The 18,160-nt window shown below is 38.7% G+C and overlaps 1 protein-coding gene across 2 annotated transcripts in view; it reads right to left on the minus strand.

Moving 5' to 3' along the window:
- Window positions 1-1,874: 1,874 nt before the first annotated feature.
- The window catches only part of adcy6a (adenylate cyclase 6a), a 44,251-nt gene continuing 27,965 nt past the window's right edge, over window positions 1,875-18,160 (minus strand). For both annotated transcript variants that reach the window (XM_022204495.2, XM_022204496.2), the window contains exons 5-24: window positions 17,981-18,102; window positions 17,162-17,273; window positions 16,327-16,454; window positions 16,059-16,217; window positions 14,344-14,485; window positions 13,680-13,808; window positions 13,549-13,577; window positions 13,317-13,464; window positions 13,135-13,232; window positions 11,160-11,247; window positions 10,949-11,065; window positions 9,822-9,980; window positions 9,495-9,670; window positions 9,040-9,066; window positions 8,516-8,545; window positions 8,151-8,283; window positions 7,714-7,977; window positions 7,390-7,594; window positions 7,178-7,302; window positions 1,875-4,724 (exon numbers count right to left, since the gene is read on the minus strand). In XM_022204495.2, coding sequence (XP_022060187.1) covers window positions 4,596-4,724; window positions 7,178-7,302; window positions 7,390-7,594; window positions 7,714-7,977; window positions 8,151-8,283; window positions 8,516-8,545; window positions 9,040-9,066; window positions 9,495-9,670; window positions 9,822-9,980; window positions 10,949-11,065; window positions 11,160-11,247; window positions 13,135-13,232; window positions 13,317-13,464; window positions 13,549-13,577; window positions 13,680-13,808; window positions 14,344-14,485; window positions 16,059-16,217; window positions 16,327-16,454; window positions 17,162-17,273; window positions 17,981-18,102 — 2,520 coding nt within the window. In that variant the 3' untranslated portion in view covers window positions 1,875-4,595. The remainder of the gene's footprint in view (window positions 4,725-7,177; window positions 7,303-7,389; window positions 7,595-7,713; window positions 7,978-8,150; window positions 8,284-8,515; window positions 8,546-9,039; window positions 9,067-9,494; window positions 9,671-9,821; window positions 9,981-10,948; window positions 11,066-11,159; window positions 11,248-13,134; window positions 13,233-13,316; window positions 13,465-13,548; window positions 13,578-13,679; window positions 13,809-14,343; window positions 14,486-16,058; window positions 16,218-16,326; window positions 16,455-17,161; window positions 17,274-17,980; window positions 18,103-18,160) is intronic.

Genomic DNA, 18,160 nt, shown 5'->3' on the forward strand with positions numbered 1-18,160 from the left:
TTCTGAAAAAAATAATGAACTGAAAAGTGTGTAAATAAAAAGATATAAAAAATCCGGCAGCTTGAGTGTTAGTAAAAATATTTTAAAATTAGTGTAACGATGCAACATTCAAAAACTGTGAAAGGAGTGAAAACGAATGACTTGCAATTTATGGAAAAAAAAACAGATTATGATGCTAGCATTTACACTTTGGACTTGTTTTTTGTTTATTTTGTTTGTTCAATTTGTTTTTAATATGAATATGCAAATCATTTTTGTTTTCTGTGATTTTACTAGATATCATCTGTTTTGTTTCTTTTCTCCAAAACAAGCACATTTTAAAAATAACAGCTTGAAAATAAGATTTACCATTCAGTCCAATCAGTCCTTAATATATAGAATATTTCTTTTAAAAGTAATGCTTTTTGTTGGTTTGCTTTGCCGCTTTAAATAAAGGATTTTTTAAAACTGTAATTTTGTAGTCAAACATTGAAAAACAACCATTTCTCAAGTAAACAGTAAAAGTAAATAAAAAATATGCTATTTGCGGTTTTGGCATGTTTTGTTTTGGTTATGGTGTTATCAAGGATTGCAAAGATAAAGAGCAATCATTGAATACAGTCAGTGTTGTAATAGGGTGTAATATTACAGTCCGGCTCTTAATTATGTGTATACTGACAACTAAACTACTTTCTCGCTCTGTAAAGTCCTTTTAAATTTGGACATGTAGCAGTCAGAGCCGTAAAGACGATTTACCACAGCTGATTCAGTGAAATGATTTAAGGGTGATCTTTCTGAGACAAAATCCGAAAAGAACTGAGGGGTTTTAAAGAGGACATGTCGGGCTCTTTGTGACTTTCTGTCATCTCTGTACGGCTCTGATGTTATTTATTTGATTGGACATTCTTATTGGGATTGCAAATCTGGAGCAATTATTTTTGAATCAATCGAAATGAACACAGCGGAGATCATTCCATGTCTTAATGTTTAAAACGTTGATTCAGCTCGCCTTAAACTGAGAGGCATTACTCGTCACAGAAGTCTTTATCATGGTGGCCTTTTCTAGCTAAAAACCCATAATGCTCTCTGCCAGTACTCCAAGTGTTGCTACAGTGTTAAACAGTAAGAGGAACCAGGTGCTACAGCTAATGTACAGTCCTTTCCCTTAAATGCATTTCCTTTGTCATCTGCCGTATTGGTTAATTTAGTCCAAAAAAAACAATTAAATTATCATCAGCAATTAATTGTCAATCATTAACGTTGCTGGTTAGCAAAGTTCACAGCCTCACAGTCTTTGCTGCTAATGTTAATGTTTCCTCTGAGTTTATTAAACTCAGAGGAAAAACTTCTACAAACAACTGGAAGCAACAAATTTAGCTCCAGCTCCTGTTAACATTTTGTTAGTGTTAATTCTCATTCAGCTCATCTGTTAGCGTCTGTCTTCATCGCTGTCAAGTTTTATTTTTCAGTTTCTAATAGGTGTAAAATTCACAGCAAAGTGAATAAGATAGGTGTTTTGTAACATTGGCACAAATACTGTATTTTTTTGCACTTCCTTTGATGTCTTTGGACGAATATTAGCACTGAAATGTAGAAAAAGCCGTCTTAAAATTGAAGCATGTCATTTGTGTTTGCCTATCTGTCAGTGTGACTGCAGGTAAATCCAGTCTGTGTTGAAAGTGATTCTGAAAAGTTACAAATCCAAATCTAGAACGATGGAAAAGTCACCAGGATGCCAAATCATACATTCAGTTAGCGTCAGATAAACAGGGAGCAGCGCATGTCTGAAAGGGGCTTCTGATGACTTCATAATGACATGAAGTCACTGCAAGATTGACGTTCATCTAAATGACAGTTTATACATGTCTCATGTGCAAGTATGCATCCACAACACAGCCATTAATTTTTTTTATTTTTTTCTTCAAGGGGAAATGTTATTTTTCTCTTTGTCATAGTCCTCAACTCCTCTCGTCCTTCATCTTTGCAGATTACTCCCCTTTCAACTCCTCCAACTCAGGGAAAATACAAATAAAACGAAAACAAATACGGAAGGATTCATCAGGCCTGAGCAAAACACTGTTTCAGTAGTATGGGGACAACCTTCCTCCCCTCTCCCGTTCCCCGAAAGCATCCCAAGAGTTAACAATCAACACAAGTCTATGGACAGCCAATAGAAATAGAATACATACAATGAACGTCTTTATAAACTCATGTCCATTCTATAAACTCTTTGCTTAGATGAATCCCTCTTCATTGGTCACAGTTCATCATAGTTGGTGATCTCCGTTACATTACTGTCCTCTGGTGCTCCCACCACGCCCAAATATCATTGCACAGGAAGGACCAATAGCACAAAGGCTGCGTGAGCTGGCTTTGGTACAAACGTGATCAACTGTTGGTTGCCGTTGTTGAGTTTGAGGGAAGAGCCAAGTCAGGGCTGATTCTCCCGATAACAAAGAGCGACGCCGGAGAAACCAAGATCATTGCAACAATGAGACCGTTAACGGAAAATTATTGTCGACAAGCCCTTATCCTTTCTCTGTGTGTGAACATCAGCAGTCCAGGCAGGGCACGCAGGCACACTTTCTGTTTTTACTGTTAATCTATGATTAGTTTTTTATATTATTAACTTAAGGCAATCAAACTCAGCTATTAGTACTTCCACTGTTTGCTGAAAGACTGAGTGAGTAGGAGGGAGTAATACAAGAAACATATGCGTAGGCCTGCTGATTCTGCCTGGTCCTCTTCACGTAACACCAGGGATGTCGTTTGTGAGAAGTTTAATGTGTGGAAGGTCACCTTAAAGCCCGACTCAGATTTACAATACTGCAGTAGTGGCATAAACAAAAAAAAGCACAGTGAATCATCTGTATACGTGTGTTTGCTGCTATGCTTATGTGAGCAAACACCACTCGGGCTCGGCTGCAAAGGCAGCTAATGGTTATTACTTACATGATCACACCTATTGCCAGCTGGAATACTGTATTGTACATTAGGACTGAACAGCAGAATTCATTGGCTGCAGTTGATCAGTTGGTACCAGTGAGCTTAAGCTTTACAACTGGCGTTTTACAAGAAAGCGTGCTGGTCTTTGATCCTTTTCATCGGAATGGAATCATCATATTAAGCATAATAATTAACCAGAATCATCATAATAATAACAACATTAAGAATATACAAATGATGGATACAGAAGTGATACAAAATACCCTACGTTGAAACAAACAAAAATGAAAACAAGATACCACAATCAGACATGCTTCAAAGCAGTTATGTTTGGCAAGAAAGCAGTTTTGTTGTATCATAAAAACCTCACAGTGAAAATAGTTATGCCCCTTCAGGATTACAAAGCACAGTATTCAGTCAAAATCAATATATATTTCTTTCCTTCATCTATTTCTTCTTCATAGAAGAATCAGGCTGTGTGATGTCACTGCGTTGAAATCCAAGGTTTTTTCCCCCTGAAGGCTCTGGAACAAGTCGCTGATCTAAGTTCCTTCATTTCCATCTGTACCAAAAAAAAAAAAAACCTCTTTGAAAGGGAAGGAGCAGTCGATGACAACGCACTGTTACAGCTGAAACCAGCGGCTCTCTGGCTGCTCAAGCTCTAAGGAACCAGTCTGACATGAAATGAGGATGAAGAGGATCCTAATCCACGGTGGATCTACTTCTACTGCTCAGAGAGTGGAGACAAAAATAGAGATTTAAGGTAGAACTTTCTAATAACTTCCTCAGTCGTCTTTAGTTACTTTTCATTTAATTGAATTTCATGATTGAGGGCAATAATATAATTTAGAGTAAATAATCTGCTCTTTGCTGCCTGAATGACAGACGAAATAAATTAATTGTACATATTTTATGAAAACAATGGAGCAGCGTTTGCTGCCAGCAGTTGGGCAAAAAGGCAGAGGGTTCAGGCCTTCTGCCTAAAAAACAGAGGTGGTGATCATTGCTGTCTTTAGCGAGAACATATCAACATGTCTTGCCTTGCTTTTAGTAAATACTTTAGTCTTTGGTCAATATATTCCTCCTCAGTTTATACATATATTCATACACACACAAATATGCATGTACATACACACTTATAAACGTGTAATAAACTGGATATTTGTGCACGTATGTATTCACACTTTTTCATAAAGGACCTTTTGCACAAAACATCGAGATCGAAATAAATAATTAATGCAGAAACAAAACATGAGTACCTGTTCATAATACATGTGAAATAAAAATTACAGAGAAAAAAAATACACAAAGTAAAAGAAAAAGTAGCCTTATGTACAGCGTTAATCTTCTTTTGACACAGGCTAAAAGGCGTTGTTTTAAATAAACAGACTTTGCATCTTTCAAGAAGCCTGAGAGAGAGGCTAGACATGAGAAAAACACGTGTCCTTCAACATGTATGTGGGCCAAAATGGCTGTCAAACGAGAACATTTTCCTCTCATCAAGAACACTTTCCTTTTGAAGTCTTAAAAGTTTATTTTTTCCTCTTTGCTTGGGATTCAAGTGATGGCGTCTCTAGTTTGTAGCCGTTCGCTCACACTGTGAGTCCTCGCCCAGTGGTGCTGTGTCCTTGCAGTGGGGATCATCTCAGCATCTGCTGCTGCCATGGCTGCTAACTGTTGGGCGGTCCATCGTTCAGGAAGTAGGTTGTCATTTCCCCTTTACCTTTGACCTTTACGACCCCACGGCACTCCAGCACGTACCCTTTGTTTGCAAGCACCTGGTGGAGGTCCGTGGTCACCTGTGAGCAGATTTGCATAAAGGAACACAATGATAGTGGGTTTGAAGGTCGTGACATCTTACGAAAGTCACGCCGCAATTAATCACAGGAAGAAACTGCAGAAACAGGAAGAACCATCAGATGCTAAACTTTCCAATGGTTCTTAAATTAATCATGTGTGACCTGTAGGTAAAACAACCAAATCTATGCATAAAATGGAGATATTTAATCTAAATCACTTCATTTGTTCACTCTCATTTGAAAATGGGCCAAAAAACAAACCAGCTTTTGGAAGAAAAAAAATCTGCTTTCTTCTGCTCTCCTGCAAAACCAATATTGAGTTACAACCAAGAGTCACCTGACAAAAATTCAGCGACTTTTTGGCTGCAGGCGTTTACACAGAGCTGATAGGAGACAAATGCAGCATTTAAAAAATTCAACATGTAAGCTGTAAATGATCTGTAGTACGCAGAGTCACCACGTTTTTTCCCAGCATCAGGAACTCTTGTGGGCATTTGGAAAATGTTGTACATGATCCCAGATTTTTGAAACATTAATAATCAAAAAAATTCTACCTTTTTCAAAAACATAATCGTGATTTCTGACCTTATAACTTTATACCGCATCAAAAGACAATTCAAGCTTCTCTCTATTTGAGCTGCTTGTGTTGTTTCTATAGAGATGCAGGACTTTATATTGAGAATACCCACAAAACTGTGTGATGTTAAGAGCGTAAACTCACAGCTTCTCCTGTGTGTTGGCTTGGTAATTTAACTTTTTTCCAAGGTTTACAAAATAATGCTAACAAAAATCTCCATCTAAAGTTGCACTGATCAATATTTAAATATCAACAAGGATTCAAGGACTACAGACAGTTATCACCTGATTCTGAAGTTGCCCCCCAGCTCCACAGAGTTTTGACTTTATTCACTCACTCGTCCAAGCAGCAATTTTCAGTGAAAATGCTGCAAAATCCTCTGTACAGTCACTCCACAGCACTTAACTGCAGACAGTCACGGTTAGAAAACCCGCTGGTGAACACAGTGGAGCATTTAGCCGCTGAACAGCCAAATATTTGCCTCAGGAGTTTTCTGTAGACACAGCTAGCTAAATGCTAAATAACTGCTGGATGTGTTAAAAAGCAGCAGACTGCAAACACCATGCCGTCTTTGTAAGGTGATAATTTGTCAGTATTGTGTTTACAGGTTGTTGTGCTGCCACAGTGACACCAAAACAATCACGAATTATAGATTTATCTGTGCTGCTATAGAATATAAACAACAGTTATATTAAAATCATCATCTATTATTCTTTTCATAAACTAAAATGGCCTTTCTTGAGATGTGATGTATCCACAAAAGTATTTCCCGAAAGATCTGGAGCTTATGGTAACATTAAGAGCTTTACATATTTAACATTTTGACACAAAGTACCTCCTCGTCAGAATGAGAAGCGGAAGAGAACGACTGCTCTCAGCTAATAGTTGTCTCTCACTGGATAAACAGGTTCTGTTTTGACAAAACCCCAATAAAATAAAGATTAAATTATAAAATGATATGATAATTTAGAAAAGAAAATGAAATTCCTTAAAAAGAAAATGATTAAATATAGAAAGTGACACTATCAAACTAAATCTCTAAGTTGTTTTGATGATCAGTCCAACATAGGTCAGTTACATCAAATATATTCAAACGTACAGATATTAATCATCTGAATCCAAAGCAGTTTCTGGGTTTGTTTTTTTGCTGCTGTCACGGTCTGCAGCTAATTTGAAACGTGATTTTTTTTTGTCACAAAACATAGTCAGCATTGGCTTCTTGGCTGCACCGAGGAGAGCAGAGTTTTTTGTTATCGAATCTGGTTACTGCAAGCAGTCCACTTTTAGTTATTTTTATTTATCATCTTTATTTAGTTTGAGGCTTGCAGAGTAAAGTGATTGTAGAATAAATTTTTAGCTTAGACTTGGTGTTCACTCCTGCCGAAATTGAAGGATTAGTTAAAGGAGTGCTGGAAATGCTGTCTATTTATTGCTTTTAAAGGTTTTATTGCTTCTCTTCTCTTATTTTATTTTGTATTTTACATTTTTAAATCTGTTGTCATCTTGTTTAGCAAAAACGCGCAACACTCTTTTTAAAATTTAACTGTAAATAAATTCAGGGGTCAAGAGATTAATCACAGGAAGAAATTCTAGAAACAGGAAGAATAATCAGATGCTAAACGTTCCAATGGTTCTTGAACTAATCATGTGTGACTTGTAGGAAAAACAACCAAATCTATGCATAAAATAGAGATGTTTAATCCAAATCACTTCATTTATTCAGTCTTATTTAAAAATGAGACTGAGACTATTAATAAGACTATTTTAATTGTTGTTTTGTTGCGTTCTGGGTTGTATGTGCTGTGTAAACACTGGTTATCAAATAAGTTATTATTATGATTGTTATTATTATGATTATCATCATTATAAAACCTACCTGTATGCGGTCGGGTACACCTGTGCTGTCCATACGACTCGCCACATTGACTGTGTTTCCCCAAATATCATACTGTGGCTTTCGTGCCCCGATAACCCCAGCTACCACCGGCCCAATGTTCAAACCTGTGAATCAAAGACAACAAAACCGCATCAACAAAAGTTGCTGATCACCGTGTCTTTGTGAGAGAGAAAGCCGTAACTTTTCCGTACCTATCTTCATCTGGAAGTTGTTGAAGGAATGCTCGTTGATGTATTTCATCTGCTCTCTCAGTCTCATGGCATAGTCGGCTAGTGCAGTAATATGGGTACGGCCTTCTTTGTCGTAGGTGGAGTCGTTAAGACCGGAGGCTGCCATGTAGGTGGAACCAATGGTCTTGATCTTTTCTAGCTGCCTGTATTTCTCTTCACTGATGATCTGAGATGTGAAGAAAGAGCAGACGGTGATTATAGCTGGGCATTTTACGGTTTACAGTGCAAATTGAGCAACGAGCAAATCTACACTGATCTTTACAAATCCGTCTGGATGAAATTTACCTCATCAAAATCAGCAATGATCTCGTTGAGCAGCCGGAGACACTCCACGCCCTCGTTGTTGGCCTCCAGCTCCACGTAGAACTCAGAGAAATTGCTGATGGAGGCAAACATGACGGCCACACACTCACAGGACTGATAGTACAGCTCGTCGTTGCGCCGCTCGCGAGCCAAGAAGTGAGCAGCAACGTCCTTCGGCAGGATGTTGTGGAGGAGACGACGATTGTAGGCTTGCAGTTCCTCCATCTCCTCCTTCTCCTCTGTGGCCTGCAAGTGAAGATTATCTCTTAGACGTAATCGCCTTTCAAAAACGCATGGCCGATATTTTATCGTGAGACAATAACAGACCACGTGACTGTAAGGTGCTTCTGTCATCTTGTTTACTGATGGATAAGTCTGAGGTGTTAACATGATCAGATGACGCCCTCTAGTGGACATACCTGTAATTTCCACAGGAAGTCGAGGCGTGCAGTAGATTCAACCTGCTGGGCGTGCAGGTACAGTGCCAGGACAAAGACTGTGAGGATCACTGGAGTCATGACCCTCAGGGACACTTTGGTCACAACAAATGGGCTTCAAAGAGATGGAGGAGAATTCAGATTAAAAGGAGGAGCGCTTTTGTGGTCATTTTTTCAACAGAATTATAAAGAAACAATGCAACAAACATCAAACAAGACAGAAACCAAGCAAGCCAAAACAAAAAGATACTAGGGAAAAAGAAAACAAGAAAAAGGCTAATTTTGAAAAGAGGGAAAAGGCTGTTGATGAAATGACAGAATACAAAGTAAAATGAATGTAGCCTTACCACTGGTTTGTAGTTTCATTGAAACTGGACCTAAAAATAGGAAAGAAAAAAAAATCTTGTGGTCAGTATGAATAAAGCAAATAATCAACAGTTCTATGAATTTTAATTTGTGAGGAAGCAACAAACATTTTCAGGTAAGCTTCAGGCATTTCAATATTAAATCAAAACCCAACCACGAGACAGAAGTAGACTGGTTTTAGGTTACATTTCAGGCTTAAAAGTATATAAACATATACATTATTCTGCATTTAAATTTTAAAAAGTATATTAACTGTACAGTGAAACTTCAATCTACTGTTGACCTACTTTTGGCTGTATATGCATACATCACTATTAAATATAAATACACAGTATGTATAAATATGTTTATATTTGTGTTATTTGCATATAAATATCATGAAATAATAGCTGCAGCAAGTGTCTAATTTCTCACTTTGTTGTGTTTTGATTTCAAATTAAAATGCATGAACTAGCAAAAATATGAACTCCACTGTATATAAAATCATGCAAATGCTAATACTCACCACTGAGCACTAGTTTCATTTAAATCACTATAAAGAGAGAAAACATGATTAGAACAAAAATAAAATATGCAAAATTGACATATATCTAAATCTCTGAATAAACAGAAACAATCCCAGTAGAGCTGCATATTGTTTTAAAGAAATACAATAGCACACACATAAGAATATGAATGTTTTGAAAATAAATTATGTCAGATATATCATTACTGTCAAGGATAAATAAAGATTTTCTTCCTTGGTAAAAAGAAAAAAAGGATAAAGTTGAAATATATCTTGATGTGTATCAGGTGTTTCAGTATGACATCTAAGACGAAGTAAACAAGATTAAGAATCAACAATTCTATCCCAACTTTCAACTTCTAACACAAATAATACTAAAAGTACTGATGTTAACCACCTAAATTCACACAAACACTATAAAATGCTTCTTGCTCTCCTCATGCTGTCGCACTTACATGGCATTGGAGGTGACAAAGAGGTCGGCGTTGTCGAATAGTGCTACTTGTGGCCACTCCATCAGCAGCAGGAAGGTGAGCTGGATGAGCAGCATGAGGACCAGCTTCCCTATGCTGCTGATCTGCAGGAACACGGAGCAGGCCAGCAGCGTCAGCAGCACACTGTAGCTGAAATACTGGCACAAACAGGAGACAGCAGCGTCACAAAGACGTACTATCAACAAAGAAGATCTTAGAGAAACGAATGCAAATGTGACATTTTCCTTTTGAGGTGGTTCAACTCGTGGTGAAGGAAGCACAAACGGTGAAGTGGTGGCACACACTCACCTCAGGAAAAGGGCAGGAGGGGCCTTGGCTAGGACAGGTCTCCAGGCCCCCTTCAACGGACACATTCAAGCTGCGGATCAGACATGGCGTCACCAGGGCTGCAGAGGTGTTCAGCTTCTCAGCGACGCATTCCGCCAAGCTCTTGGTGTCGCAGGCAAACTGCAGTGAAGCCAAACACAAGAATGTATTCACTTGAACGCAAAACTGAGTTTGTGCTGTTCGGTCACCCTGACCTGGTCCGGGTCCTTCCCAGCTCCCTTGGCCCACTAGCACCTTATATACGATCACAGGTTAGGACTCTTGGTGTTATTATTGATAGGGTGTTTAAATTAGACAAGCAGATCAGCTCGGTGGTCAAGGCGAGCTTCTTTCAGCTTCTAGCCAAAGTCAAACTCTATCTAAGAAGGGCTGATCTAAAAAAAGTTATCCATGCTTTTATTGCATGGCGCTTGGACTACTGTCACTCCCTGTATGTCGGCATTGACCAGCTGGAACTCAACCGTCTGCAGCTTGTTCAGAATGCAGCAGCTCGTCTCCTAACCGGGACAAAGAAACGCGAGCACATAATGCCGCTGCTTTCCTCACTTCACTGGCTTCCAGTTGGGTACAGGACTGATTTTAAGATTCTTTTGTTTTTAATTCTATGAATGGACTGGCCCCAGAATGGTTATCTGACCTTAAGGTGCATCAGCCCTCCAGAGCCCTTAGGTCAGCTGACCAGATGTTCCTGGACGTTCCTCGATCCCTCATGAAAACTAGAGGAGATCGAGCCTTTGCAGTTGTGGCTCCCACACTGTGGAACGCATTTCCCCTCTCTGTGCTGTCAGCGAATAGCCTCTCCTTTTTTAAAACAGTCTTAAGACCCACTTGTTCTTCCTGGCCTTTGGCTGAGCAGCATCACCTTTAATGGATCTTTTATTTTACTGTCTTGTTGTTTTGCTCTTATTGTTTTCGTATTGTTGATGATTTATTTTACTGTAAAGCACTTTAGTTAGCCATAGGCCTTTTAAAAGTCCTATACAAACAAATCTGACATTGGCACTGACATGTATTGAGAACGACTTTCAACATGTGTGGTTTGTATGAATATCTCTCTGTGTTTGTGCCAGCAAAAGCTTTGATCTTACCATATTAACAAAGGCAGAGATGAAGACGAGGATAATTGAGAATACTCCAACCAGGGTGCTGTTGGTGCGAGACTGGACAATCTTCTTCGAAACAGCCTGCATCGCAGCTGGAAAGAGCTACAAAGACAAATGATGTGCATATTAAAAATAGACCAAATGCAGACAAATAAGGGCAAAGCTGTTGTTGTTGTGTCTTGCTGTGCTTCAATACCTTGATGCAAGAGTATATGGCACAGATGAAGAGGATGTTGGCGAGTATGATGAAGATACTGATGTAGATTCCCAGCATGACTGGGGTGCTGCAGGAAAAAACAGAGAAAAAACACGATTTTACAGAAAGATTTAGGCTTTCACCACTACCAATAACAGCCTGTTTGGCTGGTTTATTTCAGCTGCTGTGGAAGTTGTCAGTCAAATTCCAGTCGGATTACAAACACTGAGAAAAAACTATGCCGTGTTAATTTTATGCATTTATTTTTAAGCATGAAAGCAAAACAGACAGTGATCAAATACATTCTCAGTTTAACCCTTTGAACCTCAAAACCCACCAGGAAACTCAAAGGCGTATTATGTTTAAATTTTCCAATATCCAATATCTGATAATTTCCATTTATCAGATCCAGAAACTGAAAAAAAGAAGTAATAAAAATTGAATTCAAGAAAAATTGCCAAAGACAAACCACTTTTTCTAAGCAGATTCTGCGTAAACAAAAATTCAGGATAACTGAGATGCAATGAGTGACACAGAGACTGTTTGGTTGAACTGCAACTAGCAGACAGGAGTATGAAAACAAAATAAACATGTGATCCATAAAATAGCTAAGGTATTTAGAAGTATAGTTTTATGTGTCAACTCCATTTTTGTAAAGAATCCAAAAAGTCTAAATTTCTTCTCATTGCATTTTAACTGTGTTATACTGAACAGCACACATTTTTGAGTTCTCTGAGCAAAAAATGTGGCCAGAAACTGAGTGAGCTTCAGAGGGTTAAGTCAATAACTTTATATCCTGCAAAAATATTCCAGCAATCACAGTGACACAAATGAAAGCACACGAGTGTAGGACTTCTCTCTGATGATTAGAACATGTAGAGGAGTTAAAACAGATGTGTGTAAAGCTTGTGACCCAGTTTTTGTCCTGTTTCTATCCATCAATAAATATTCATGAGCTGAGATTCAGCCTTGACTAATAATACTCATAATCAACAGTTTCTCTGTGGCCACCAGAAGACATAAGCAGCATGACTGGCTGTCAGTCTCTGCAATTTCATTTCTCTGAGTGGGATCATGGAGCACAGATGATGCAGGATGATTTCACCAAAACAGTCACGGAGTTTATCATTAGTTCTTCTTTGTTTATCACAAAGCAGGAGGAGCTACTTCAGCAGTCCTGAATCTGTGAGATGGGTATCCAGCTGAGTCCAAAAGATCAATGACTGCTTTCTTTGCTGAAACTCAAAGGTGAGCCAACTTAACTACGACTGCTAAGACACATTTCTACAAGAATCATCCCATCAAAGAGCCTTTTTGTTCTAGTAACAGTTTATGATGTTGAGAAATGCTTCTATTAATTTACTTTTGATTTCTAGATCCTTTTTGAGTGAATTCAGCAACTTTGGCATCATGTTTTGTTTGTATATTCAGTGACGAAGAGTTTTGAATTCACTGAAGCTCTGATTTTGGCCTCTTTTCCAAAGTGATCGTGGCTGAAGCTGATGCCAAAATAACAGACAAAATACAACTTTTCAGAAATTAGGCTAATAAAACTCATTGTTACATTTCTCTGTGGGATTACTACATTATCTGTGGCAGTCCAGTGTTTCTACATGTATGTTAAGTAACTGAGAATACAAATAATTATAAATCTGTGTGAATATTAAACAAATCAGAACTAAAAGGTATTATATATCATTTTCTATTTGGTCCAGATCAAATGATTCCACAACATCACCACTGCTTCATTAAAAAAGCTTGGAAGCCACTTGTAGTCCTCAGTGTTGTAGTCATTTTTGATGTGTTTGTACTCAAATTAAACAAAGGAAAGAGGTCGTTGCTGTAAAATTTCTATCTTAAAATGGTCTACAGAATTTGAATTGTTAATCTTTGTGCTTTCAAACGACATATCGAGTGTCAATTTCAATTCATAGTGTGGCCTTTAAAGCATAACGTGGATGTGTGAAGTACTTACTGTGGAAAGACAACAATCTGTATGAAGGATATGAAGCAGAATACTAATAGAGTACAGGCAACATAGCCTCCGAAACGATCGTCCACTTTCTTGGAATACTGCAAAAGAAGAAATCAAACATGAGCAGCAGTCTCTACCATAAATTAACAGTACAGACAATAATCAGGTGTCAGAGTTCGAACCTTTTTCTCCAGACTGGAGGTCTGGAAGGTGAGTAGAAACTTCTTAACGTGGTCTTTTCTTAGCTGGTCAATGCTGCGAGCGTCAATGGCTCGACCCAGAAATTCATCCACCTCGTCCTCCGGGTTCATGGCTTCCTGAACACCACGGCTGCAAGAAGAAGAGAAGACAGAGACTGAGCAGGAGACAACGGGGCTAATGAAATGCACTAAAGCGTCAAGAGTCGATACTCACTTGTCTTTACTGGAGCTCTCATCAATCCCCTGAAGAGGAAACAGACCAGACAGAAAAAAAAACGATGATTCACAGAGAAGCTGCAGCCCGACTATCTCACCATGAAGCAGTGTGTCGATGTCGAGTCTCACCATTTGTCTGAAGACTTTGGAGTCTTTGGTCCTGGAGAAGGTTCTGTCGGGGACCCAGCGTGGCATCAGCCCCTCGTTAGAGTTGGCTCTCGTCCGCTGCATCTTCGCCATCATCGCCTTCTCCTCCTTCTGCTCAGAGGGAACAACACCAAGGCTTGACCAACTGTTCTCAAGCAACACAGCACAGTGAACGGCACTGCAAGTGACTAAGCGGTCTTTTTAATTTTGGCTTTTATTGCACTAACGACTGAAGCACACAGGCAGCTCAGGATCTTCAATAGGAATTCATTCACAAATCTGTCAGTGAACATTATTGCAAATAAGATCCCTCTGACCTGTTATTTGCTAATGTTCTCACATCATTTAGCTTTCTGAGTCCATCATCCAGACGTCTACACATGACAGTTACATGAAAGCTTGTGTTGACGATCACGATAGAAAAATCAAAAATAACTTTCACTGAGAGAAATTTTCAGAGCAGTTTCTTTTCTTAAAAACTTTCAGATTCAGATCTGTCACCGAAACTGGACTTCCTAGATTGTGTTTCACGTACTTTTTTTTTTCCAGGTCAAATTTGGAAACCTTTGATCAATATTTGGATGAAGTGAAAACTGCCAAACCTAAACCTCTTATATTTGTACTGTGTGTGTTTTCATCCACTGACCCTTTTCTGGCTGCAGCCGAGGACCAGGAAAGTCTCGATGCTGTTCTCCTTCAGATATGCGTTCCTCTCACCTCCAAAGCCTGGCTCCACCTCATAGTCCCCATTCAGATACTGCAATGTGGCTTTTGTGATGTGGATCCGCCTGGCAGGGAAAGAAGAGACAAGAAAATGGGCCTGCAGGGTTATTTTTAATCACTTTCACTCATCTTTATTGGTGTATGGAAAGCAGGGCGACGGCAGATATACATAGCTCCAGGATTATGGTCTACCATAAGGCAGGGGATTACAGGCATGAATGAATGAAGCAATAAGAAAAATTGACAAAACATGCTTTTTGATTGAAGACATTGTTTACGGGTGATTAAAGTAGCTCTCTGATCATTGATTAAACTCCTCTCACACATTTAGAAATAATAATCAAATAAATAATCCCTTCCTGCCTTAAAATGGCTTATATGTGGATCCACACTGTTGTTTATATAAAAACCACAAAAAGATCAGAACAAAATGGCTTCTGCAGGCTGATGTCCATTTTTAGTTTGACCTCTGTAACCTTTGCACTCAACACATCTTGAACTCTCTGGAGTAGACGGTCTTAAAGTTTTCTCAAGTAATCTTGTGGCATATTAGAGAAAGCTTCTTTAGATTGTCTTGTGTTTTCTCTGCCGTACAACTTCTGTAATATTCAGGTCAGTGGGGACCAGTCGATCGCTGTCTCTGTTTTATCAGATGTGTTTTTTTCTCCAAATATGATTTCACTGCATTACCGATGTGCTTGAGATCACTGTCATGCTGCTAAATAAATCTGTTTTCAATCAGACGCTTCCCAGAAAAAACAGCAGAAAGAAGGAAAACTTGCGTTGTGGAAAGGGCAACACAAAATAATTGTCACTTTAGCTTGTAAAACAGTTATTCCTAAATTATTTATGTTTTGAACCCTCGTGCCATCCTGCGTGTCAAATTGATCCGTTTTAAAGTTTGAAAATGTGTGTGGGGGGGGGGAAATACATTTTTATGTCCACATTTTCAACATTTTTGGGAAATTTTTGAACATTTTTTGGTGGAAAGAAAGAAATGTTAAAACAAATGTTTCTTGAACAACATTCACAACCAAAATCCAGAAAATTTTGATGGATTTTGGTTGATTTTTTTTGTGAATGTTCTTTAAGAAAATATTAGAAGTTTTACTGATATATAGGTAATCATTTTAGATAATTTTAGGATTTTTGGAAAGACATTTATTCATTTTTTGAAAATATTTAAAAGAATTTTCTCGCCAAAAATGGGGAATTTCTTTAAAATAAAACGTTTAAGGAATTATTGGAATTTTCTTCATGAAGGTTTTGCAAATTTTTGGAAATTTTGGAAATTTTTTTGCTATATTTTTGGATTTTTTTGAGACAAAGAAAGTATTTTTTGGTGTCAGTAAATGAAGACAACAGGAGGGTTAAAACTGTGCATGTATTTTCTGTATATTCTGGTTGTATCTTCTTACAAAGAGACTTCCTAATGCATATCTACGGTTATTATAACCTAGCTTAAACAAACATAATAGTGGCCTAAGATTTGCACACAGTACTGCATATTTATTCATAAATGTGTTACAATACAATAACAGAAATTCTCCATACCACCCGTAAACAGCTGGAACACTGTGGCAGTTTTTAATATGCAAACCGTAAATATGTGTGTGAATCTGTGTTTGTTTCTCTCACCCTGCTTTGCCTCCCGCCTCCATGTGGTTGGCAAGCGTGACATCGTTTGACCACACGTCAAACTGCCACTTCCTGAGTCCCAGCACGCCGCAGTGCACACGCCCACTGTGAATGCCGACGCGCATGTTAACGTTGACCCCCGTCACCTCGCGCACCAACCTGCAGAAACACGCAAAGATCGATCTGTCCTCTGCAGCAGGAGGAGCTTCAGAAACAAAACACCGCACACGTGTGTACCGTCTGTATCCAAACACTGTTGTCTACTCACGAGATGGCCTCTATCATGTCGACGCCCATCTCCACACAGCAGTGGGCGTGGTCAGCCCGGGGTTCGGGCAGCCCAGACACACAGTAGTAACAATCACCCAAAATTTTAATACGGAGACAGTGGTTCTCCTGAGAAAGAAGACACAAAAGCACAAAGACAAGAGTCGGATGAGGAGACTGATAGCATTCAGTTGGGTTTGCTTAGCATAAAGACTAGGAAGAAAAGAGAAACAGTTAGCATTGCTCAATTTAAAGATTAAAAAACAATCTGCCAACCAGCATCTCTTAACCCTCCTGTTGACCTCATTTACAGGCACCAAAAAAATTGTTTCCTTGTCTGAAAAAAATCCAAAAATTCAGCAAAAAAAATCCTCAAATTTCTGAAAATTTGCAAAACCTTTAGGAAGAAAATTACAATAATTCCTAAAAGTACTACTTTTTAAAAAAAAATCCCCCAAATTTGGCAAGAAAATTCTTGTAAATATTTTCAAAAAATGAGTAAAAATCTTCCAAAAAATCCTTAAAATATCTAAAGTGATTACACATATCAGTAAAACTTCTAATATTTTTTTAAGAACATTCACATAAAAATCAACCAAAATCCAGCGAAATTCGCTGGATTTTGGTTGATTTTTATGTGAATGTTCTCAAAGAAACGTTTTTAACATTTCTTTTTTTTCCACCAAAGAATGTTCAAAGATTTCCCAAAAATGTTTCACTGTGAAAATATTTTTTTCCCCCCACATTTTCAAACTTTAAAACGGGTCAATTTTGACCCGCACGACGACACGAGGGTTAAACGACTCCTCAAAATGAAGAAGACTGCATCTGCTTACCGATGCCAGCTTGTCAAAACGGGCGAACAGTTCATTGAGCGTCATGACCAGCTCCTGAGCTGTGCACTGAGACGCCAGGCTGGTGAAACCCTCGATGTCTGCAAACAGAATACTGAGGACGAGATCAGGAAGTGGAAAGAGAGAGAAGCAGATGACACCATTAATCCTCCATTAATAAACCCATGAAGCAGCTTCACTTTGGTTTGGTGTTAAAGTTTTAGCACTGACACACAACCACACAGCGGTATTACAACGTTACATTACTATTAGCGCAGATGACCTTGAGAGAGGCAAGACGTTTGACCTCAAAGTCGGCTGAAGGAGGTATGTGCCAGTGTAGTGTGAGTGTGTGTAGAGACTGTGTGCACTGTTTGCTCAGTGCTGTAATTGAATGTGTGCTGAAGCTCTCCATCTTTGGGGATTATCTTATCTTGGCTGCTGGTGATTAAGTATTCCCTCACTAGTGTTAATTAGCCTCCACTCTGCCAAACCACTCTACCCTCCTCTGACTCTGTGAGCGCTTGTATGTGTGCGCCTGTTGGTGTTTGTGTGTGCACCAGTGAGTGTTACTCATTCTCTGCGAGACCTTAGGAACATTTTTCCTTCAGTCTGTAGTTTTCCAGCAGCACTATTCAAAACATCATAGCATGTATTTTTTTTTGTTTTAACGTGCCACATTCTTCATAATTAGATCATATCATGCACTATTAGGGCGTCTTACACCGACACTACACATAATATACAGAAAACAAAGATGATTTAGTAGTTCAAATCTTAATTCATGAGTAAATCATGAAATGAAGCGGTGTCCCAGCTGACCTGACATTGTCGTGTTTCTGGATATAGATCTTATGAAACATCATGTCTTCCTTCTTGGCATTGATGTCAGCCTTCATCTCCATGGCAACATGCCTTGGCAACACCGAAAGCAACAGACGTTCCTGGAAAACACAGACACAAAAAAAGAGACAAAATGCAGATTGTGTTATTCACAATATT

This window comes from Acanthochromis polyacanthus, chromosome 6 (genome assembly GCF_021347895.1).
Source record: "Acanthochromis polyacanthus isolate Apoly-LR-REF ecotype Palm Island chromosome 6, KAUST_Apoly_ChrSc, whole genome shotgun sequence".
In the NCBI taxonomy this organism is placed as follows: domain Eukaryota; kingdom Metazoa; phylum Chordata; class Actinopteri; family Pomacentridae; genus Acanthochromis; species Acanthochromis polyacanthus.